This window comes from Myotis lucifugus, unplaced genomic scaffold (assembly GCF_000147115.1).
Source record: "Myotis lucifugus unplaced genomic scaffold, Myoluc2.0 scaffold_631, whole genome shotgun sequence".
Classification (NCBI taxonomy): Eukaryota; Metazoa; Chordata; class Mammalia; order Chiroptera; family Vespertilionidae; genus Myotis; species Myotis lucifugus.
Genome location: NW_005871679.1, coordinates 224,797 through 250,426, shown reverse-complemented (window position 1 = coordinate 250,426; position 25,630 = coordinate 224,797). Strand labels below are relative to the sequence as shown.

The 25,630-nt window shown below is 45.4% G+C and overlaps 1 protein-coding gene across 1 annotated transcript in view; it reads left to right on the top strand.

Moving 5' to 3' along the window:
- The window catches only part of RALYL (RALY RNA binding protein like), a 113,876-nt gene that overhangs the window by 62,479 nt on the left and 25,767 nt on the right, over positions 1-25,630 (top strand). The window contains exons 4-6 of the mRNA XM_023746166.1: positions 4,734-4,897; positions 15,015-15,128; positions 24,289-24,461. Coding sequence (XP_023601934.1) covers positions 4,734-4,897; positions 15,015-15,128; positions 24,289-24,461 — 451 coding nt within the window. The remainder of the gene's footprint in view (positions 1-4,733; positions 4,898-15,014; positions 15,129-24,288; positions 24,462-25,630) is intronic.

Genomic DNA, 25,630 nt, shown 5'->3' with positions numbered 1-25,630 from the left:
CCTAGGGGGATGTCCACTCCGCGGTGCGGGGAGAAGGCCTAAGCTGCAGTCAGACATCGTTATTTCTGCTGAGGAGGCAGGAGAGGCTCCTGCCACCACCGCTGTACTGGCAGCTGTCAGCCTGGCTTGTGGCTGAGCAGAGCTCCCCCTGTGGAAGCGCACTGACCACCAGGGGGCAGCTCCTGCATTGAGCGTCTGCCCCTGGTGGTCAGTGTGTGTCATAGTGACCAGTCATTCCCAGTTGTTCTGCTGTTAGGGTCAGTTTGCATATTACCCTTTTATTATATAGGATAGAGGCCTGGTGCATGGGTGGGGGCTGGCTGGTTTGCCCTGAGGGTGTCCTGGATCAGGGTGGGGGTCCTGCTGGGGTGCCTGGCCAGCCTGGGTGAGGGGCTGATGACTGTTTTCAAGCTGGCCACACCCCCTTCAAGGTGGGGGTGGAGGGGTCCCACTGGTGTGCCTGGCCAGCCTGGTTGAGGAGCTGATGGAAGTTTGCAGGCTGGTCAAGCCCCCTAATGGGGACCCTCACCCCATGGGAGTGTGGCCAGCCTGGGTGAGGGGCTGAGGGCTGTTTTCAGGCTGGCCCACCCCTTCAGAGTTGAGGTCCCTATTGGGGTGCCTGGCCAGCCTGGGTGAGGGGCTGAGGGCTGTTTGCAGGCTGGCCACACCCCCTTCAGAGTGGGGGTCCCTACTGAGGTGCCTGGCCAGCCTGGGTGAGGGGCTGATGGCCTTTTTCTGGCTTGCAACGCCCATCGCTAAAAGCAGGTATCTGGGATTTATTTATCTCCTATAATTGAAACTTTGTAGCCTTGAGTGGAGCTCAGGGCCGGCCAAGGCAGGCGGGAAGCTTGGCTTCCTCCATCACCGGGGGCAACCCAAGCCTCCTGCTGCTCCAGCTCCTTGGCTGCCACCATCTTTGTGATGGAGTGAGGGAGTGATGGAGTCGGGGAGTGATGGTTAATTTGCATATTACTCTTTTATTAGGTAGGATGACTGCATTTATTTTATTTAATGTTTAAGAGTAGCTCTTTTATAGTTCTTATTTTACAATTGACCTTGGGGAAGGAAAGTTATGTTTAGCTTCATTGTAAACCATTATCTATTTGATCAGTAAATATTAGGGGGGAATAGTATTCTTAGATTTTTAGAGGTTTTATTTTAAAATAGACATTGGGGGAGGAAAACTGATGTGTTTGGCTTTATCATAACTCATTGTCTATTTGACCAGTAAATTCAGGGATTAAACAGTATTCTGACTCAGCAATATTGGGGAAAATGAACCATTACAGAAAAGACAGGGAATCTATATAATTCTAAGAGTGGAAATAAAAAAATAAGAGGAGGGAAGAAATGTTACGGTTTTAACTGACCTTTGGGATTTGGAGTCCACTGAACTCTGTGGTTGGCGTCTCTATTGCCCATATATGGATCCTAAATGGACTGTTTCCCTTGTCTCAGCCCCATCCACACTCTGTGAAGGCAAAATCTCTTTGAGCTGTGACACACAGAATTTGGGTGAGAAGCCAACATAGGGTTCCCCTTCACGGCTGCTCCTCGCCCACTTCCCCAGCATTGGGAAGGACCCCACAGCCCATCTCAGTGCCCCTACCCAGCCTGACCTTGCTATGCTTCTATGCACAGGACAGTGCCCAGTCTTCTTCCCTTTTCTTTCTGGTCAACTCACATTTGCCCAGTGAAATTAAGAAACTCCCCAGCGCCGTTTCATTTTGTCAAATTAAAAATTATTCCCTTCTGTGAAGTGCCCATACCTTTCTTTAGCTGTTTTTTATTTTATTTTGTTTTGTTTTAAATTACATTCACTTTTAAAAGGTTACTTTCTGATGCTGTATGCCATCCCATCAGATTGGCAGAAGGACTTGGTAAAACGGCACCTGGTTCCTTGTTGAGAAGGAGTCACCTCTCCACCCCCCCCCCCTTTATCCACCCCCACCTTTGAAGCAACTCAGCAAAATATTCAGAGAACCGGGCTACACTATGTCGGAATTATCAACAAAGGACATGACACATACTGAGGAAATTATAAAATGTGTGTCACATACAAAAAGTATGTCAGATGCAGCCGCCTTCTCTCAACACAGGCTCAGACCCAGCCCACATGCAGGCTTTGTGCTCCTTGGCTGGGGAGGCAGTAGAGATGCTGCTAGACTTTTCAGTTCCCTGTAAAATAGCACTTGATTGCATTGTCACGGAAGTAGCAATGTCACTTTATTTGGCCTGAATTTTCATTATAGCATTCTTATATCATTATAGATTTCAGTTATGCTTTAGAAGTGCTCTTTGCCAAATGTATAGATTAGCTTATTTAATGAACCTGCTAGATTGCATGGCCTGGGGGAATGGTCTGTCCAAAAGAGCTTGCCTTTCATCTCAACGGCAACGGCAACGTCTACCCCGGAGAGATGAGTCAATTGCCACATTTTCTCCTCCCTCAATAGCTGCCTTTGAACTTTGATTCACTGGCTTAAGGTGCTCTGCAAATTCAACTTATAAATCAGTCCTGGAGACATTGTTTGTAGTGGAAATGAGGGGCGGGCTTGGTTGACCCTCTTGATTCTCCAGCCCTGGTAGGGATGGCGTTCCTAACCCTCATCATCACTCTGTCTACACTACACATGAGCTGGGCGGGGACCCCCATCAGCTGCTCTTTGCAAGCGGTTCTTCAGATCTAGTGAACTTTGCTTATTCGCAGAGGATGGCTCCTCCCTTGAACTCTTTCATTTCATTTCTTTTCCTTCCCAGATATCTCTTGCTTTTTCCACAGCACATTTCCCAATCGTTTTTGAACACTTTAGCTTGCTAATGCTGGACATTCCTAGCTCTAAGTTCTGCTTTAAATGTGGTTCATATTCTACTTCTTTTCCTCCAACAGAATGAATGAATATTTGGAAAACCAGCCTGTCTTAATTGTTATCATATTTCACATCTTATGCTCCAAAACAATTATCCCATTTTATCTGAAAGTGTAAATAACATGTAGCTTTATGAAAGAACCTATTACAGAATATTTTTTAAATCTTTCTTCCTGAAGAAAAGGAAAGAGAGAGGAACATAGGCATAAAGAAATAAAAATGGCAATAAATACCTATTAAAATAACCTTAAATGTAAATGGATTAAATGTTCCAGTCAAAAGACATAGGGTGACTGAATGGATTAAAAAAAAAAAAACACTCGTGACCCATATATATGCTGTCTACAAAAAAGACCCATCTCAGAACAAAAGATACACACAGACTGAGAGTGAAAAGATGGAAACATATATTCCATGCAAATGTAAAGGATAAAAAATGGGGGGTAGCAATACTCATATCAGACAAGATAGACTTCAAAACAAAGGACATAACAAGAGACAAAGAAGGCCATTCATAATACTAAAGGGAAGGATTCAATAAGAAAATATAACCCTTGTAAACATATATGCACCCAATATAGGAACACCCAAGTACATAAAAAAAGTATTGATGGACTTTAAGGGAGAGATTGACAGCAATACAGTCATAGTAGGGGACTTTAACACCCCAGTGACATCACTAGATAGATCTTCCAGACAAGGAAACAGAGGCCTTAAATGACACACTTGATCAGATGGATCTAACCAATATTTACAGAACATTTCCCCCAAAGCAACAAAATATACATTCTTCTCAAGTGCACATGGAACATTCTCAAAAAGAGAACACATGTTAGGGCACACAACAAGTCTATACAAACTCAGGAAGATTGATATAATAGCAAGCATCTTCTCAGATCACAATGGCATGGGGTTAGAAATCAACTACAATAAAAAAAAAAACACCTCAAAAACACTCAAATACATGGAGGTTAAATAGCATGTTATTAAACAATAAACAATGAATGGGTTACCAATGAGAACAAACAAGAAATTTAAAACTCCCTGGAAACAAATGAAAATGAACACACAACCACCCAACACCTATGGGACACAGTGAAAGCAGTCCTGAGAGGAAGGTTCATAGCACTGCAGGCCTCCCTCAAGAAAAAAGAAAAAGGACTAATAAGCTATCTAACCTTACAACTACTAGTAAATGACTTCGAAAGAGAACATGTGGGTCGCAACCATCGGAAAACACATATAGCATATCAGATATTTACATTACGATTCATAAGAGTAGCAAAATTACAGTTATGAAGTAGCAACGAAAATAATTTTATGGTTGGGGGTCACCACAACATGAGGAACTGTATTAAAGGGTCGCAGCATTAGGAAGGTTGAGAACCACTGGCTAGAGGAAGTACAAGTAAGGAAATAATAAAGATCAGAGTGGAAATAAATGACATAGAGACTTAAAAAAAAGTACAAAAGATCAATAAATCCAAGAGCTGGTTCTTTGAAAAAATAAACAAGATTGATGACCCCCTAGCCAGACTCATCAAGAAATAAAGAGAGGAGACCGAAATAAGTAAAGTTAGAAATGAAAGAGGTGCTATAACAACGGACACCTGTATATGTCCTTTCATACCTGACAAATGAGCTCATATTGGAGAGTCAGATTCTAATGTCCAGAAAGCATAGGTTACATTTTATTTCTTTTGAAAACTAATTTTCTAATAAATACCCGTTTCTGAATGTTAAAGAACAACAATAACCAAAACATGTATTAAAGTTTTCTTCCCGGCCATTCTCTCAAACATTTCCTCCCTGGACAGCACGCTGAGGCCCAAGCCAATCTTCCCATGTCTGTGTTCTGTGCAGGTTGTTCGACTACCACGGCCGCGTGCCCCCACCTCCCCGCGCGGTCATCCCGCTGAAGCGCCCCAGGGTGGCTGTCTCGACGACTCGCCGGGGAAAAGGGGTCTTTTCCATGAAAGGGGGCTCGAGATCTGCCGCCAGCGGGTCCTCTTCATCAGGCTCGAAATGTAAGTAGCCTCCTTCATCTCCTTTTTTTTTTTTTTTTTTTGAGCTAACCGGCCCTTCATCTCCTTTTAAAGAGGGTGGGCGTAGATACATTGCGTGAAGCCTGTGTCAGCAGGTTGCCACACAAGCACAGAGTGTCTGCTGTGCACTAAGCACTAGAGGAAAACTGGTAAGAAATGGGTCACTTTCCAGCACGAACACAGGCGTGATTGACGAAACCCAGGAGCACTTTGAAAACTTTGATCTGAGCAAATAATGAGCTGTTGGCTCTCTTAGCTTCTGGCGTTTAAAGTCCTGAAGCAGAACATGTTGCTTTCAGTGAATGAGCAATTTCCCTTCTGAATAGAGTGCATAGACTACCTTTCTAGAGGAACATTATGCAAAATCCGTGCTTGTGTGAGTAATTGAAAATGCATTAGGATCATGAAGATAGGCAAACTGCGTAGTAGAGATGATAAAAGTGTAACTTGCCATCCTACTCTAAGTCATTATAGAGTTACTAGAGGCCCAATGCATGAAATTCATGCAAGAGTAGGCCTTCCTTCCCCCAACTGCCGGCACCGGCTTCCCTCTGGAACCTGGGACCTGGGCTTCCCTCTGGCCACCGGCACCCAGGACCCAGGCTTCCCTCCTGCCACTGGCAGGCATCCAGGACCCAGGCTTCCCTTGCAGCCCTGGCTTCGTCTGGAAGGTCATCCGGAAGGAAGTCCTGTCTAATATATTACACTTTTGTTATTATAGATGTGTCTGCAGACATACTTAATGTTATAAAAATAAAATATTTATATAATTTTACATTGCTGAAAAGTAGAGACACAAACTTTCTAACTAAACACACTTCTAATTTTTACACAGACTGATTCAGGAAAAACTCTAATATATTATTGGAATACTATTCCTAAGGAAAAGTGAGTGAAGTTTCCTGCATTCTTTGAGATTACATTCTAGCAGAGAAGAAACAGACAATAAGCAAGCAAATTAAAATATGAGGTAGTACATGGCCAATTGTCACTATGCTGAGGAATCAAGTAGAATAGAGACAGAAACAGAAAAGGTTGGGAGAACTCTGTGTCACAGGATAGTCTATGACAACCTCTTGGGCGAGATGACATGAGCAGAGACCTCAAGAAAGTGCATGAGTGCCCGGCTGTCATGGCTCAATGGTTGAGTGTTGACCTAAGAACCAGGAGACCACGGTTTGATTCCTAATCAGGGCACATGCCTGGGGTTGCAGGCTCAATCCCTAGTAGGGGCTGTGCAGGAGGCAGCTGATCAATGGTTCTCTCTCATCGTTGATATTTCTATCTCTCTCTCCTTCTCCCTTCCTCTCTGAAATCAATAAAAATATATTTTTTAAAAAGAAAAGAAAAGAAAGTGCATGAGTAAGAGTGCTCCAAAGCTGTCCGGGCAGGGCGTTCTGGGCAGAGAGAACGGTGAGCACAGACATGTTCAGTCAGCGTAGCTGGGGAACAGGGAGGGAGCCAGGGAGGTGCAGAGCTGGAGGGGGCCAGGGAGGGAGGAGTGTGGCTGATAACAAGCTCAGAGAGGTGGGGGAGGCGAGATTCAGTGCAGCTTGGAGGCCCTTAGCAGGACTTGGTGGTCACTCTGCATCCCAGCCCTTTAAGACAAGTAAGGCGAATACTGTTCTCCCAATGCATCGATGAGTAAACACCGGGAGGTCACACGGCTGGTAAGGGGAGAGCCAGCCTGCAGCCAGGCCTCGTGCCTCCCATGCCAGGTGCTGTACCTACCACATGACATTGCCCTGACCTTCGGGACTCCCAGAGGTGCTAAGACGGAATCACTGAAATACTTTGTCTTTACGTGAAGGTGTACAAAAAAGTAGCTCTGGGAGAAGGACTACACTGATGCTCTGGTAACTGTTAACAGTTTGGTTTGCGCAGAATGTGGCCGAGAATGTGACCTAGTTAATATCACCCAAATAGCAAATAAAATAGATTTACGGTTCCCTGTGTGCTTATCTGCCCATTTGTCTATCTGTTCTGTGGTAGCTAAACATGAATTCCCTTTCTGAGTCTTAGTAATAAAATAAAATGAGTTTCAGCAGCAGTTCCTAAACAGAGTGCTCTCAGATGATTGTCAAAAGTAAAGCAAAGTTCTTGAATTTGGTTTTTCTGTGGGAAATTGAACATTGAATTGCCTGTTACTTTTACAGAAGACTTTTTCTACCATGGTAATATTAACTTAACTTCACACAGAAATATCAGGCTCTGTGGATTCTCTGCCCTGCGGTCGCTTTTAAGACAAAGTTTATCAATGGCAACATCTCTGGCCTATTGGCCACAGCGATTCTTCATCGCATGAGCGTGTTCTGGGCTTTGCAGATCATGTAGCATTCCTGACCCCACCCCCAAAGGCCGATGGCAACTCTGTCTTTGTAACAACCAGAAAGACCCTGGCACTAAGGCAGTGTTCCCTACGGGGTGGCCCTGCCCTCCTTGGTGGCCTTCTCTGGCAAGTGCCACTCAACTGTGCAGACTCGGCCACGCGGTGGCCTTACCCGCCTGCCCTGCCCGGCGTGCAGAGAGGACTGGGGGGCTCCAGAGGTTATTTTAACGTAAAATCTTAGTATTCAAGTATTTTTCACCTTTGTATTTTTTGATTTCTAGTTTCTCTTGGGTCATGGAGAGAGAATGGGGATGATGAAAATCCTTTTGAGATTTTTATTAAGAATGTTGGGTTCGTAACGAACAGATTGTCTAAATCGGTGGTTCTCAACCTGTGGGTCGAGACCCCTTTGGGGGTTGAATGACCCTTTCACAGGGGTCACCTAAGACCATCGGAAAACACATATATAATAACATATTATTTTTTGTGATTAATCACTATGCTTTAATTATGTTCAATTTGTCACAATGAAATTGGGGGTCACCACAACATGAGGAACTGTATTAAAGGGTCGCGGCATTAGGAAGGTTGAGAACCACTGTTCTAAATGGACATATAAGCAGGCCCTATTTTCTGCTTCCAGTATAGGGCTGAGGGTGTGTGTTACCCTGTGGACTGTGTTACCCAAATCCCCCATAGCCCTGCTGTGTTGTGGCAAATTGATGTCAACTTCTGAGGGTGATGAAGACCCTCTACCACCGTGGTGATTTCCCTTTTTTCTTTTCTTGAGATTTTGGTTTATATCCCATGCTGCTTGGGTGTTTTTATGAAATAGCTTATAATAATAATAGGAAAAAGAATAATAGCTAAAACTTTTTTAGTGTTTATGATAGCAATGGATTCAAGTACTTTACAGATATGAACTAATTTATTCGCCGTCACTGCCCTGTAAGTGAGGTATTAGTATGTCATTCCCACTTTACAGGTGTAAAATTATAATTTTTCATTTATGATTAACTAATATATTGGATTATATTTCTTCCATCCTCATGTCAGGTGTATAATTTATTGTTTCCCCTCTTTTCCTTTCCTTACTTTTGCTTCCTTAATGAATTTTCTTTTAATTCCCATGTCTTCCACAGAAACTACCTTAATTTGGATAGTCCACTAGCCTCCTGTTTCATTAGTGGCTATATTAACATACTAAACTGTTTTGAAGAGTAACATGAAGTTAATGTGAATTATTGTTAAAGTCATATGATTACAAACATTTTTACATTTTGTAAATAGCTCAGAGGAAGCACTGTGTTGGTGACAAACAGTATGTACTTACTTATTTAGACAGTGGTTTCTAAGAGGCGGCACTCTGGACATTTTCAGGTAGCGCTTTGCTGTGGTGTTAGGGCTAAGTGTCCTGCACGTCGTAGGACACCTCGCAGAGCGGATGCCCACTAGACGTCAGGAACACCACCCTCTCCAAGTCATGGCCATCAGACAGGTCTCCAGACATCGCAGAAGTGCCCTGCAGGGCGCTATTGCCCTCTGTGACCATCACTGATAGAGGCAGCGAGCCGAAGAGTCTTTATTTGTCCCTGGGTAGACTTGCCCCACAGGAGATGAACATAATGGAAATATTTTCCATCACATAAGTCAGAGAGGCACACATCTTTCGATGCAGGCAGACAGCGCCATCCTGTACGCCCATTTCCTTCGCAGATTGTATCTCACCGCAGCAAAGGGCACAGCCATCATTTTGTTGACTGCATCCGAATGTAATAATGTTTATCACCAAATCAATGAGCTATTTAAAGAGAGCAGGTCTGAAATAATTTAGCATGCCTTCTTTTTTCAAAATAAAATCCTGCAGTGACAGCTTAGGAGAAAATGTTTAAGATGGTCTGTGTGATATAACCTAATCCTCGTTTCTCTAGTGTCTAAAAGCAAGTTAAAGCCATTTATCCTAGAACCTGTTAGGTTTTTATTTTCATTTATCATTTTGCTGATCTTGAAGAATAATTTTAAATTCAAACCCTATAACCAGTCGTAGAAAAATAAGTTATTATAGTTAACAGGACAAGCATAGATTTTTATTATGACGTTATGTTTTCTTTTTTATGGTTACAGGTTATTTATTTTCTTACCAAACATATGAATAGAGTTGCATAGTTAACAGCATGTTTTTTGTCTTTTTTTTTTTTTTTTTTTGCAAAGCTTTTGTTGTAGAATTTATCTAGAGGAAAGGAGTAAAAGACATAAAGATAAAGGTATCATTTCAACAGAGGAAATACCCTTGTAAACATCAATGCACCCAATATAGGAGCACCTAAATATATCAACTCCCTTGGAAGGCAGTATCTGATGTCATCCAAAACACGTGTTATGAATGCAAACTCAAATATTAGCCAAGCCCATCTTATATAGTAACTTAAAATGCCATCTCTAACTGGTTATCCACATATTTATTTTCCTACTTTTGCTCTCTCCCGTTCTCCAGACTCATATACCCAATGCCTACTGCTCACTTGTGCGTGAGAACTAGCAGGCGTGTCACAGGGAACCGGTTTAAACAAAACTGCTGGGAGCTGGGACAGTGAGATCTGGTCACTGAGGCCCAGGCGTGGGAGAGTCTGAGAAAACCGCTTTACTTCCCAGTGGGCTCTCCCTCCCCTCCCTCCCTCCCCTCCCTCCCTTCCCTCCCTCCCACGCTGTGTCCCCTGATCTGAGGCTCGGCTCTCATGGTGCCCCCCTGAGTGTCACCTGGAAGGGGTGTGGGGAGGACGGCGAGTCTGGTGCAGAAAAGGACAGGCGTGGAGGGGACGGCACAGCGTGGGCAACATTGGAGCTGAGGGGGAGGAGTGAGCGGGCGGGCAGACCAGTGGAAACACAGGAACAAGGGTTTGGGTGCCTGCAAACACGACACACCCACGGGTGTGAGCAGCTCTTCCGGAGCCTCAGGCCTTTAGAAACACAGGGAAGAGGAGGTGAGCGGAGAGATTTGGAGCCAACTGGGAAGTGAAGCCGCTTTCTCAGATTCTCACATTCATAATTTTTAAATTGCAAAATTCATAATCTTCAGTAATTAGATCTAACTGTCCCCAGCACCCAGCTTTCCTATATCAATAATTGTATAACAGCACATTGATTAAAAGTATTCAGGGGGGTTGGGGGTTAATGGGGGAATGAGGACACATTTGTAATACCTTAACCAATAAAGAAATTAAAGATTAAAAAAAGGTATCTGGTAGTATTCTTTTTTAAAAAAAAATATTAATTTCAGAAAGGAAGGGAGAGGGAGAGGAGAGGGAGAGATAGAAACATCAATGATGAGAATCATTGATTGGCTGCCTCCTGCACGCCCTCTACTGGGGATTGAGCCTGCAACCTGAGCATGTGTCCTGACTGGCAATTGACCCTTGACCCCCTGGTTCATAGGTCGACACTCAACCACTGAGCAACACCGGCCAGGCTTCAGTATTACTCTTAGTAAGAACTACTCCTGACTCTTGCTAGCTCCTACTCTACATGAATAATGTGCTACAATCAATGTGATGTGTCTTTAAATACAAGAAGTTTGGATTTTAAGAGTCAAGGGGAACTGGGAAAAAATGCAAATTGGTGTTTGCCAAAGGCAGGCGTTCTTTTCTTACTTTTTGTCATAGTGCTTCTGATAAATTAGGAAAGGGCTACTTCCACGTCATTTTCTCTCTGCACTTCCTGCTTGGCTCTCTAGCCTCGAATTAGGCAGTCAGCTCCATTAGCGGCCAGCACACACGCAAAGCTGAGCTGGACTTGCAGTGACCGTACCTGCGTACAATACCTACAGATTGTCTGGCATTTGCTAATTTCTTACTGTGTTTAAGATGTGCTTAAGATTGGGGGGAGGGGTCAGGGAGAAGAGGAAGGAAGGAAGGAAGGAAGGAAGGAAGGAAGGAAGGAAGGAAGGAAGGAAGGAAGGAAGGAAGGGAGGGAGGGAGGAAGGAAGAAAAGAAGGAGAAATGGATGCCCTCTCTCCATGCAGGGAGTTTTGTTGTTGAGAGCCTATGATGGCATAAATCCATTAATATGTCTTACTTTAGACAACCGCCCATAATTTTTTCTTTCTAAAATGTAATATTGTCAGAGATCAGAATACTATGTCAATCAGGAATCGGAATAATTTTCACAGAGCTGGTTTATGATGACAAAGGGAAGAAGTTTCCATTCGGTGCTAATCTGAGTTAGGGTTTCTTCTTAGACGTTCATATCATGTTAAATTACGGAGGACAGACCTCGAAGCCCAGGGCCTCCTGGGAGCAGGAGCCTCGCAGTGAGGAAGAGGAGGAGCTGGCCCACACCCAGGAAACACCCCCAAGCAGCCCCCGCGCCCTCCAGCGCAGAGCCGGAGCGGCACTCTCAGGAGCTCACGTTCAACATGAGGAGGGACATGAGGGGGTCCGCAGCAAGGTGCCCAGGAGCACCTGTGAGACGCCATTAAACAGATGGGCCAGACACGCCCTCCAGCGGGCTAGTCCGGGAAGAATTCACAGGACAGAAAAGACAGAATATGGTTCCTGAAAGGCAGGTGGGGTATTTGACAGACATGTTCGTGGGGGAGAGAGAGTTTATGCTGGATAGGCATGTAAATAATAAAAATAATAGTACTTGAAATAGCATCTTCCGCCTCTACCACCTATTGGCCCGCTGATGCAAGCGAGATGCTCAGGGTTCTAAATGCTGTATCTCAGTGAGTCCTTATAGCAAGGCGCTCAGGCAGAGGTGGGAGCTGGGATGAGCCTGCTCTGAGCTGCCGGGAGGGGGGGGGGGTGACTCCCAGGGGCGCAGCGGCGAGCTGGTCTGGAGGCCCCAGGCTGGCTGAGAGGCGCAGCTGTGCTGTTCAAGTGCAGGGTCTGCCCAAAAGGCAACGGGGCGGCACACCTGGGCTGTCTTCGGAGAGACCCGGTGTACCAGCCTGAAGAGTTGGGTTGGTGCGTGTGAGTGTTTCTGGCCTTTTTCCTATGGAAGTTGGGACAGTTGGGATTTCCAGCAGGAAAGACATGACTTGTAAGTAAGTCTCTACAGGTCCCACTCCAGAGCTGGGCAGAGGAGCGCAGAGCCCAGGGAAGGGTGCAGAGAGGACACACGGGGAGAGAAAAGCCGCCCGCGGGGAAAAGGAAGCAGGCACAGGGCGCTTTGGACCCAAGGCCCGCCTGAATTCTGAACTAACTTTTGTTGTTTTGGAAAAATATCAGAAATCAAAGTTGCAAAGATTTTTAAAATTCTAAGTTTAGAAAACTGCCGTTGTACAATATTGATGGGGTAGGTAAAAACCGGGAATGAATGTCACCCACCAAGCCGTAGAGAAATCGTTAACAGGAACCAAAAAGGTAGAAAAAAGGCAGAAAAGAGTGAGAGAGAGAAGCACATGGCCACAGAGGTGGCTCATGGCAGGGTCCTCTGGAATGCAGGCATAAGAAGGGAACCAGCCGGTCTATTGGAGCGCCTGCGCTCCGCATCCAAGAAAGAGGTGGGGCACCGCACAGGCCCGCACCCACCGCCTGCCCTGGTGGGGGCAGGAAAGAGGCAGAGCTGGCTGGCTCCACCCCTGTTTTCTCTGAGCTCCAATGTCCTGGCCAATTAGTCAGATTTCACAGCGACCCCGCTATGGTCAGAGGGTTCCTCAGAGCTGGGCATGAGTCCAGGCAAAGCAAACCTTTCCCCTCACACTTACAAGTTCCTACTGCTGAGTCCAGGTGCCTTGTTGGCATGTAATGTAGTTTGTATAAAACTGATCATTGGTGGTTAATTTGTTTATGTTTTTTAAGGAGATAAATTAAAATTAGTCAATTGCATTCCCGAGCGGCGGAGTGGCTCCACTTACCGAGAAATCTGTTACTTCCCAGCCACAGCCCCAGCCTCAGCTCCCGGTACCGAAGCTAGTGTTATAAACTATTTTCTATTACATTCGATAGGTTTAAGTAAAACTACATGGGGTGCTTTCATCAAAAGGAGTGGAACTCATTCTTCAAAGCAGAATCCATTCGAAGTTGAGACAGACGATGTTTTTCAAATTGAGCTGCAATTCAACAACGGCAACTTTATGCCTTTGAAATGATGGACATAAGGAGCAATTCTCTACTTTAAACTCTTCTGCTTCCCTGATTCTTGCAGCTTTTATTTTACCAATGACTGCATTATAAGTAAAAATCTGTTTTTTATGAAAAATTTATGATTTTATAATGGAAAAGTTTTCTCATTTTCATATTGGAGAAAGTCTTTCTTCCTTTGAGCGATTAGTGTACATTAATGCATAATTTATCATGTATATTATATGACATATCTGAGTTGACAGACAGCCCTATTTCAAGCAAACATAGGTTGCATTTAGTTTTTATTATTTACAATAAATTTCCTGAAGACTGAAGAAGCAATCTAAACACTCAGGGTTTTCTTCTGAAATTTCTGGGGAATGGCCAAGTTCAAATCATAATAAATTTGAACGGAAAGTGACAGAGAAGGATAGTCCCTGATATCAAGATCTGTGCCCCAGACCTTTTTAAAATTTTTTATTGATTGATTTTAGAGAGAGGAATGGAGAAAGAGAAAAACATCAATTTGTTGTTTCATGTTGTTCCACTTAGTTATGCATTCATTGGTCGATTGCTTCTTGTATGTGACCTAACTGGATATTGAACCCACAACCTTGGCGTATAAAGACAACGGTCTAACCAACTGAGCTACGTGGCCAGGACTGTACCCCAGACCCTGAGCATAGCTCTCTGCTGGGACACAGACACCCCAAACCCCCCCCCACCACCACCACCACCGTGAAGCTCACAGGCAGGTGTGGCTCCCACAGCGCCAGCTTCAACATCTTCAGGCTCAGGTTTCTGTGGGTCCCTGACAGCATTTCTAAACGTTCTCATCAAAATGGGAAGATAAGGGTGGCGCAGTGGATTTTTCATGATCATAAACATGTTTCATTTAAAGGAGTGTTTGGTCAATATGAGATTGTCCTTTTCTTAAGCCCTTTTCTTTCTAACTATAGTTGATCGTAGGATGCGTGTTATAATTGTTGTTTTTTAACATCCTTACTTGACAAAATGGAAAGTTGTCAATCTTCTATTAGTCTTACCTTTTATCTTTAAAGCCATAGTAAACAGCAAAAACCCAGCATGAGAGCCATCTGAGTGAAACTGGCAGTGGGAACATCAGTGAATTTCCTTCCTCTGGCGCCAGGGCTCAGAGGGGCCCGCACAGCTCACTGCCTCGGTTTCCTTTTTAAAAAGTCAAGTACAAGCGTTCTGTAAGTTGGGAGACTTCTCTAGCATCTAAGACATTTTAGGGGGAAAGTGTGATATTCTGGTTCCAACCAATCACCAAAGAACTGGATTAAAAATATTGCTGATGGCTAAAATATATGTCACGACATAGTCCTAAAAGTATCATTATTAACACACCTGTCAGGATTGAATCCTCCCTCAATCTGAGTCCATTTAAGAGTGACTCAACTATTTGCCAAACTGAATTTAGGTCAGCTATTTTACAGAATATTTCTAGATCCCACCACCTCTGCACCACATCGTGAGAAGACACCTCAGCGGTTCCCATCCTGGAGAATCACTGTGTGATCAAGTCCTCAGTGTGGGGGGAGCTGGAGGCAGTCAGAGCTGATGGGACTCCAAAGCGTCCTGGGATTTGACAGCGTCTGGGGGAAACACACGGTGTCCGTGAGGTGCGTGCGGAGTCCTGGCCTTTGACTTCCTGTCCTTTCTGTCCCTTTTCCCATTCCAGTGAAATCGGATGAGTTGCAGACAATCAAGAAAGAATTAACGCAGATCAAAACTAAAATCGACTCCTTGCTAGGGCGCCTGGAGAAGATTGAGAAGCAGCAGAAGGCAGAGGCGGGTAAGTGAACAGACTTGTGGGAATGAAATCAGAGACACTGTCAATCACCTAGACAGGCAGGGCCAGGGGCCTGGGCGGGGCGGGGCCAAGGGCGGGGCCAGGGCCAGGGCCAGGGGCAGGCTTCATAGAGTTTAAGGCAGATTCACTGTGAAGTCTGTAAGCTAGAGTTACAACAGGGAGATCTGGTCTTTTACTTTTCAGAGAACACGAGCCAATTTGTCTAAAATTCATATATTCACAAAAGGGAAAAATGAAAAGTATGTTGATGCTAATAAGTAGTGGTGTGATTGTCCTTGGAAGTTTATAGCTCAATATCAAGTAACCTTTAAGAAAATAAAGTCAATTCATGGGCTAATGCTATCAGGCTAAAAGTACAATTCATATGTCATTAAATTAACTGCAGCAACATTGACTGGATTTCAAGGTCATGATCACAAAGCCCAACTCCTGCCTCGCTGTGACTCTGAGATTTCAGGACCCAGTTCAGAACTCACCACCACAGTGTCTCTGGCCACCAGCCAAGTCGTTGATTTCAGTTTCACTAGGTCATGTCTCTGGGCTCTGAATCGTCAGCCCTGACCTTGGTTCCCAGTCCCTTTTCAGGCAATATTAGTGCCCTTTTTCTGTGGCCACGCTATCGCTTAGAATCACAGAATGTGAGAACTGGGGTGAGCCTGGAGGTGACTGGTGCCCAGGCTGACACTGTGCTGTGCAGCCTCAGATCCTCCGAGGCCCCTTGAGACAAGATAAGGTGGTAAAAGTGGGTAACTAGTCCTCCTCCAGCCCAGCCTCTGCTCCCAGGCAGACAGCGTCGCCTCCATCCGTTTTATCCATTGGGACTCAATCTATGACTTCGTTTGCAAAAAGTTTCATTTGAAAAAATAATAATACAATTTTGAAAGCCGTTGCTCCCATCCAGCCCCTCACTTCCACGAGGAGAAAGCAGAGGGTTGAGGCAGACAGACTTTTCCATGGCCACGTAACCAGTTAGTGGCAGCCCAGGTCTCAAGCCCGGGTCTGTGGGTGAGTCCACTGTCCTTTTGTTACCGGGAAACCCCCAGTGGGCTCGGGCTGCCTGTCGCTGTGTCCAGTAACGAAGCTTAAGTTAAAATATCACAATATTACGGGTTGAATCATGTAAGGCGTTTACTGAGAAGGCCAGCCAACCAAGAAGACAGGGCCCTTACAAGCATCAAATCCTGCCTCCCAGCAGGTGCAGGGGACAGCGTTATAAAGGGGAAAGGGCTGGGGTGAAGCGTGCAGTCCTGGGGGTCCAGAGACGTCTGCTACTGTCCTTGTCATCAGGTGATGAGATGATGTTGACAAGATGATGTTTTGACTCTTGGTGGTCAGCCTGACCATGCTTATCGGGTCTGAGTCACCTCCTCCATTGCTTCGAACAGGCCTTGAAAAGTAAACTTAAGAAAAACTTAACCCTATTCACATGAGTACATGTGCTCTAAGATTTAAAATAACATGATTATTTTTCAGATGAATTCAGGTGCTCTATCTATCAGATTATAAGCCCCCCTATCACTTTCCCATCTGTAGTGTCAACCTCAGGTGCCACCAGGGCCTCATCCCAGGGTGTCACTGCCCTGCGGCTGCCTGGGAAGCTCCTCCTTGGGGAGAACCTGCAGGGATGTGGGCCCTGGGCTCCGACACAGCATCTGGCCTGATGTTGACTGTGTCGCTGGGTAAGGACCAAGCAGCCTGGTTCACCAGGCACGTGGGGCCTCTGGGAGACAGGTATGAGCTCTGGTGCAATCCGCCCAGCCCCTGCCTCTGCCTGAGCCTGTTTCTCACTCACAGTGAGGACAGGGCGGTGCCTCCCTGTGAGGAATGACAGGCTGCCTGTGGAAGTCGGTCCACAGTCCCTGCGACGGGTAAAGGCTCTGATCAGAGCGACCTGGGGCTGGTGGGAGCAGACATATCCGGCCAAGGAGTGTTCCCACCAGGTTCCTGCAGCCCGACTTCTTACCACATGCAGCGGCTCCTGACCACGTCTTAGTTCATATGGATGACAAATGAGAGAGGAAGTAGACTCATGTTTATTAAAAATTTCTATTTCAAATGTATTTTCTGCTGAGCAGAGATTCGCTGCCTGACCCGCTCACTGGAGAAATGTAGGCTGGAGGGAGTTTGTCACATGCCGTCTGGGGCAGAAATCGAAAGCATTTCCAGACAAAAATATCCCAGGACATCCCTGAATCAGTGTTTTCCTTCAAGGAACGTCTGTGAAATTCGTTATTATGTAAAACAACCCCTGCAGCGAAGGACTTTGACAACCAATTTCCACTTCAGCTGAAAGGGTTGTGGAGAACTCGTTTAAATCCAGACCACCTCCACGAGGAAACTGTGCTGCTTCAGCCCATCCTGCCAGGCTGGCGGTGCCCGTGCAGGTGTCTGCGAGCGGACACCAGGCCCAACGCGTGCGCCTCCTTTCATTAGCGGCCGGCGCGTGTCCAAGCTTCCCGTCAGAGACGTTGCTTCTTAAGCGACGGGCTTGGTCCTTTGATGGGTATGCCTCCTTCCTTTCCCATGTTGGGAAGAAAGTGGAATTATTTAATTGCTAATTTTTTTTTTCTTTTGCCATTTGTCTCCTGAACCTCATTCATTTTTATAGAGATAAGATGATCATTTTCTATATATTTTTTATGAAAAAAAAAACAGGGTTGTATGAAAAGAGTCAACCCTACATTATAGAAAGTAGAGAGAAATACAGTAAAATTCTTTAAAAGACTCAATATCTCCTTATTAATATTCAGGGGCACTCATTTTAATGCTTATTTGGTTGCAAACTAATTATTTAGTAGCTAACATTGACTTTTATTGTTGCTGTTTTATTCGTCTCTCATTCCCAATTTACATCGTTAGATGATGACAGTTCTCAGGGCAAAGGCAGAGGCAGGAAAGAGATGGTGGGGGTGAGGGGAAACGCACCTCTTCCTCTCCTCCCCCCCGCTCCCCACTCCCCGCGTAGCTGGGTTCAGGCTGCACAGGCCTTCTTCTGTGTTGTTGGGAGTGAATCCCTAAGTGTCAGGAGTCCATGTGCTGAAGTATAATAACAACATTTTGGATTCTCTGCACCTTAAACAGCTTCCAGCAGAGACTTGCGTGGTACACGGGCTCTTTCTTTGAGCTTGGAAACCTCCAAGAACAAGGCTGGGCTTCTCTTCCTCTCTGCTCTCCCCCGCCATCCACCTCGTCCCAGCGGGAGCACGTCTGACTGCTCTCAGGGTCTCCAGCCCTTCCTGTGTCAGCTAGACGGAGGGATCGTGGCCTCAAAAGTAATCCCAACTTTTAAATTATAATTGCTATGAATCCACCACGCTTGTGTTATTTTTTCCATTGAATAATTCAGGTACAAATTTTGGGATATACTGACTATTTATTGAAAACAATAAATAATCCTTAACATCAGTTTAGCCTAAAAATGTGCTTTATTCCACACATAAATTGCCACATATGAATAGCAGAAATGTTATGTAGTTTACATGGTGATGTTGAACGACCCAAAAGGGTGTACAGAGAGAACGGGAAAAACAATGGGAACAATTGGTGGCCACACTTTAAAAAAAAAAAAAAATCACATGCCAGGCATCCAGTCTTTGCTATGAAAGGGCAATTAGACATTATCTAGTTCCACTTTATCCTTGGGGGAATGGCTAATACATGGCCAGCCAGTCTCTCTCAGCCACTCCTGGTGGGCATAGGTCGTGTTTATGATAATGCTAGACCGAAGCATGAGAGCGGTCACAGGCCAGAGTCCCATTGGATACATCTATCTTCCCATGTGCTTGGTAAGGATAGAGGTTTTTTTATGGACATCAATGTCCAAAAATGGAAGATTATAAATAAATGTCAAAATACATGACTTCTTTGGAAACATGAGACTTCAGTCCTGCTGCAGCTGCGCATGGGTGCGCTGCTCAGCCAGCTAGTGTATGGGTGCCCCCAGGCATGCACTGATGTTAGTCACGTGGTCCCTGTTCATACCGGGGTCTCAGGTGTCTATGGAAGGGTCTGCTCTTCTGAACCAAATGTCTGCTGCTTTCACTCGTTTCAGTTCCCCTTTTATGTCCCCTGAAACCGAGCTTAATGTCCAATCCCTTGTGAAGGTAACAGCCAATGAAATATTTAAAAGGAGCTAAAATACCCTCGCCTTCCTAAAGCTTTGAACAGAATCCTATCTAATAATAGACAAACATGGTAATTGACCGTACCTTCACTACACCTCCCATGGGCTAATCAGCAAGATATGCAAATTAATTGCCAACAAAGATGGCGGCTAATTTGCATACTGCAGGCAGGGAGGGGCAGCACCATCACGCCTGCCCTGCCGCCATCCGGGCCTGCTATCTGAGACCTGGGGCAGGGGGCGTCCCATGTGCGACGATCGGCTGGCCCGCCTGGCTGCCATCCAGGCATCCTGTGTGCGACCCGACCCGGGGCGGCCGAGCAGGGTAGCAAAGGCTTGAAGGTGGCTTCAGCCAGAGCGAAGGCCTGGGTCCCGGGTGCCGGAGGAAAACCGGTGCCGGCAGCCAGGGGAAGGGAAAGCCTATTGCATGAATCTTTTCGTGCAACAGGCCTCTAGTGTCAATATAATTGGCCCACAGACTTAGCTGCTTGTCAAAGCCAAAATTGTCTTTGGAGTATGTGATTCTTAATGATTGATAGTGATTAAGTGTTTTGACATGGACAATTTGTCTGGAGAAGTAATCAAAATAAATTCAATTTGAGAACTATTTAGAGCCTTTTGTGCTGACATGTTGGTGTGGCCTATACAGTTTAGAAGGCACTCACCCCTGCTCTTCATTTGCACATAGAGCAACTCTGAAAGATTTCTTATGCTCAGCTTTCACAGAAGAAAATTAAAGTTAGTAGGACTAGTAATCAGAGAAAGTATGGATCCCATATCCTTTCTGATACCTTATATCAACTCCTGTCTGTATTAGGCATTCAGTGAGGGGAACAGAACACATCAAAATATGTCTTGAAAATTGCCTTGTGTTGTACTTTTCATTTGACAAAAGACTGACATCTCTATCACCCCCTTTGAGTGGGACAATGACCTTGAAGGCAATAGCTCAATTTTCAAGGAAACTTCAACAGGAATGAGACAAAGGACAGCAGTAGGATGAATTGTCAGAGCCTTTGGTCCAGGCGTCAGTGATCCAAAGGAGCAGGGATCACATTCAGAGCAGGATCAGCAAAGTCAGCTTCAGCCTCAAAGACAACTGAGCAATTCAGACCCAAAGCCCAATGCAGGCTACGCACCTTCAAGGTCTGGCCCTGGGAAGCTCTGAAAATCCGCCATGCTGCTGCAGCTGGAGATTTTTCTAGAGGGGAAAAAAAGAACATCACTTCCAATATCAAAAAGTGAAAGTTCTCAAACCAATATTTCTAAAACCACTAGAGAAGACATGGGTATGCTAGACCAAAACATCCCAATATAATATCAATTTTAAGCAAGAGTCTATTTATTAACAAAAAATAAACACAATGACCTAAAATTAAGAAGGTTTTGCTTTAGGAAGGTTGTAAGATTTGGAACAATTTTCGATGTACAGGGTCAGAGACACTGACCCCCACACAGTCAAAGATACACATGTAACTTGTGACCTGTCAAAAACTTAACTATCATAGCCTATTGTTGACTGAAGTCTTATTAATAATACAAGCAGTTGATTAATATGTATTTTGCATGTTATATGTATTATACGCTGTATGCTTACAATAAATAGTCTAGAGCAAAGAAAATGCTATTAAAAAATCATAAGGGAGATAAAGTATTTTTACAGTATTGTATGTGTTTATTGAAAAAAATTCACCTGTAACTGGGCCTGCCCAGTGGAATAATTGTCCAATCCCAAACTCCACTTCTATCTCTGTCTTGAAATACCACCTCAGGGCTTGAGGGCCAGTTGAACAAGCAGAATGATCACCTAGAGGGGCTAGAATTGAGAGGGTCAGGGGATAAGTACAAAAACACTCTTAGGAGAAAGAGAACGTAGGGACAAAACCAGAGTGTCCACATCCATTGTGTGGTCCAAGGACCAGCAATGGCGGAGGCAACAGGAGAGCAGGAGGTGTGCTTCACAGCAAGGATTCCAAAGTTTTCACTGATCAAACCAGTCTGCCCCTCACAGCCTCTTCTCAGGGGTGCCTAGGTTAAAGGTCTGGAACTGGAGAAGGCAGTGATATGTGGAAGGGAGATGAGATGAATGAAACCTAGCAATTTTGTTTCTTTGGGGGTGTTTGATTGTTTGTTTTTTATTAAAATGTATTTGACATATCACATGGTATAAATTTAAGGTGTACAACATGTTAATTGAATATATTTATACATTGTAATATAATGGCTATTGCAGGAGTAGCTAACACCCCCATCAGGTGATCATTTCTTTTTAGTGGTTAGAATCATTAAGATCTAGTCTCTTAGCAAGTTTGATGATATAATACAATATCGTTGTCTATACTCAATGGGTCTCCAGGGCTTACTTACTACTCCTTGCAAATTCATACTCTTAAAGAGCACATGTGCCATCTTCTCCCTGCCCCCAGGCCCTGGAAACTGCCACTTTACTCCCTGTTTTTACTAGTTTGGCTTTTAGAGTCCACATGTAAGTGACTTGTCTTTGTCTGTCTGACTCATCTCACTTAGCTTAATGTGCTCCAGATCAATAGCAGTTAAATTCAGGGTGTTTGGGGTCTATAGCTTTTGCCTAATTTGCCTTTCTTTTCATCTAGCTACTTGGAACCTCTTCTCTAGATTAAACCATTTTTTAAGTTTAACTCCTTATTTCCCTATTTGATTTGGATGACAATTATATATATATATATATATATATATATACACACACACATATATACACACACACACACACACACTAGAGACCCAGTGCACAAAAATTTGTGCACTCAGGAGGGTCCCTCAGCCTGGCCTGTGCCCTCTCACAGTCTGGGACCCCTCGGGGAATGACCACCTGCTGGCTTAGGCCTGCTCCCCGGGGGATTGGGCCTAAGCTGGCAGTCAGACATCCCTCTGGCAGCCCGGGAGCCATCAGGGGATGTCCACTTGCCAGCGGGGAGCAGGCCTAAGCTGCAGTCAGACATCCTTAGTGCTGCTGAGGAGGCGGGAGAGGCTCCCACCACCAACGCTGTACTGGCAGCCGTCAGCTTGGCTTGTGACTGAGCAGAGCTCCCTCTGTGGGAGCACACTGACCACCAGGGGGCAGCTCCTGCATTGAGCATCTGCCCCCTGGTGGTCAGTGTGTGTCATAGTGACCAGTCATTCCCAGTTGTTCTGCTGTTAGGGTCAATTTGCATATTACCCTTTTATTATATAGGATGGAGGCCTGGTGCATGGGTGGGGGCTGGCTGGTTTGCCCTGAAGGGTGTCCCAGATCAGGGTGGGGGTCCCACTGGGGTGTCTGGCCAGCCTGGGTGAGGGGCTGATGGCTGTTTGCAGGCTGGCCACAGCACCTTCAGGGTGGGGGTCCCTACTGGGGTGCCTGGCCAGCCTGGGTGAGGGGCTGATGGCTTTTTGCAGGCTGGCTACAACCCCTTCAGGGAGTGTCACCCCTGGGGTGCCTGGCCAGCCTGGGTGAGGGGCGGATGGCTGTTTGCAGGCTGGCCACAGCCCCTTCAGGGTGGGGGTCTCCCCTGGGGTGCCTGGCCATCCTGGTTGAGGGGTTGATGGCTGTTTGAAGGCTAGCCACAGCCCCCAGCCACCCAAGCTTCCAGTGGAGGCTGGCTGAAAGCAGGTATCTGGGATTTATTTAGCTTCTATAATTGAAACATTGTTGCCTTTTGCAGAGTCCACAGCCGGCCAGAGCAGGAGGGAAGCTTGGCTTCCTCCATTGCTGGGGACGCCATCTTGGTTTGGTTAATTTGCATATAGTCGCTCTGATTGGCTGGTGGGCGTGGCTTGGGCATAGCGAAGGTACGGTTAGCATCTTTGTCTTTTGATATATGAAGTCTTACAACAACCACTTTAGAGCCTTCCTGGGACCTTCTCTGCTTTGTCTGTTGAGCACTTACGGTTTGCAAAGGACTCTACTAGGCACTTTGAGTTACTGCTCCAACCCCTGGGAGTTACACAGTGGAGATTCTGCTTGCAAGCTGAGGAGCTGAGACCCATGAGGGCTCTCACTCTCTGTCTGCTTCCCAAAGCTGGGGAAGGAGGTGGCTCCATGCAGAGCTCAGGCCACCCCACACCAGAGCTTTATTCTCAACTGTGTGGTGAACCCCACCTGCCAACAGGACTTAGACTAAAATTTCAAAGGATCATCCACTTAGACGTGTTGTCTGAGCGATGACATACCTGCTTCTGAGCTTTTATCCCAGTGAGCTTTTGTCCTTCTCACTTAGGTTTGAACCTGTCAGTGAGCATTCTTGCCCTCCTTCCTCCAATGAGCAAGCTCTGTGTTTTACTTGATCCCCTCCGTTTTTGATATATTTTCTCCTCAGAAAGAACATCCTTATTAGAAAGGACTATATACAGGTGAGGACAAAAGCAGGTTTACAGTTGTTCATATGGAAAATAATGCAATAATTAATAAAATAAATACAAGAATAAACTAAACCTACTTTTGCCCCACCCTGTATAGCCAGAAAGATCAATCTATTTATGTACATTTTTTAAAAGTATATTTTTTATTCATTTCAGAGAGGAAGGGAAGGAGAGAGAGATAGAAACATCAATGATGAGAGAGAATTACTGGCTAGCTGCCTCCTGCATGCCCCACACTGGGGATCAAGCCTGCAACCCATGCATGTGCCCTGACTGGGAATCGAACCAGCAACCTCTTGGTTCCTTGGTTGACACTCAACCTCCGAGTCACACCAGCTGGGCTATTTATGTAAATCTTTATTCTTTATCTACCAGTATCATTTGGATTCCCCAATTTCCTCTATTTCCATTAAAAAATAAGTAAGCATACATGTAAAATAGACATATGTACATATTATACATGACTGAATAAATTTGACTGAAATTCACAGGACCTTATCTTCCTCACAGCTCAGTGGTAGTGTACCTTCTGTAGACTGTTTGTTTGTTTGTTTGTTTGTTTGTTTTTCTCGTGGTTTATCCAAATGGCGCATGAGCAACCCAAGGTAGTAATCATTTGCTCTCTCCCCTCCCTCCCCCCAGAAGCTCAGAAGAAGCAATTGGAAGAGAGTATAGAGCTGATCCAAGAGGAATGTGTGTCGGAGAACGCAGACCACTCTCCCGAGGAGCCTGCGGAAGGAGGGCCCGACGCGGACGGCGAGGAGATGACTGACGGCGTAGAGGAGGACTTCGAGGAAGATGGGGGCCACGCGCTGGTAGGAACTAAACGTGTGGTGTCCATGCCCATTGGGAACAGCACCAGCATGTCAGCAGCTCATTCGGTTTAGGAGAAAAATTCAATATTTGGGGCTAGTTTCTTTCTTCTGTGCATTTGTTTAAGGCAGCGTCAGTCCAGTGCTTTGCACAGAATAAGTGCTCAATACATCTTTGCTAACGTAAAGCACGAGGGAGTCCATGAAGAAATGGAAATCGTATGCATGCGATTAGATATACTTCAAGTCCCAAAAGGAAGATTCTTTTTCCCAAATGCTCCATCATGAAAGCAAACTTGTGTGTATTCAGTTGAATTGCACTTCAACTGTAAGTGGATATAAGCTCCTGGTAACAGACCACTTACGGGAAGATGCCCAGTGCCCCTCTTCTCCAGCCATGTCCACTGAGCTGACTGTCTCTGCTAGCCACAGGCCAGCCGTCCTTCCTGCACTCGCTCACTGAGGTGACCCCCTGGTTCACAGCCGGTGCCATCAGCTGGGCCTGTGCTGCTGGGTAGCCAGTCTGATGAGTTGGGGACTTAGCTGAGACTTCATTTTGCACATTTTATGTTCCCACTGTTGCCATCATTACACTGCTCAGCTCCAGATGTCCTCTTCCCCATAACACGCCGGGGACTTGGTAAATACATGCTGAGGAGCATGCTCGTTCTTATATTTTATCAGCCATGAAATTAGGTATTCTATCCTAAGGGGCTGACTAATAACAGTGTGTGTGTGCGTGTGTGTGTGTGTGTGTATGTGTGTGTGTGTGTGTGTGGTGAACTCTCAAACATCAATGGAATAATCACCCCATCAATATTTTATTTATGTAACTCAATATTGGTTTTTAACATTCCAGTCTGCATAAATTGCACAGCATCTTCACTTAAACTTTTCCAAGATCAGCCATTAACATTCACCCTTATTTCTACAAAAGACTGCATCCGTTTGAAGGACTTAAGGAGCTTTTCTTTGGAATTGTGTTGATGTTAGGAGTCTGTTGAGCAGGGGACCGGAATGAAAGAGGGGACGGAGGTTTCGGGGGCTTTTTCCTTCGAAAAGACTTTCCTCCCACAGAAAAGGTGGCCCCCGGGCCTTGTTCAGGTCAAATTCCTGTCTTCCCCAGGGACCCTTGGGGGCTCCCCCGCCCGCCATCCCAAAGGTTAACCTTC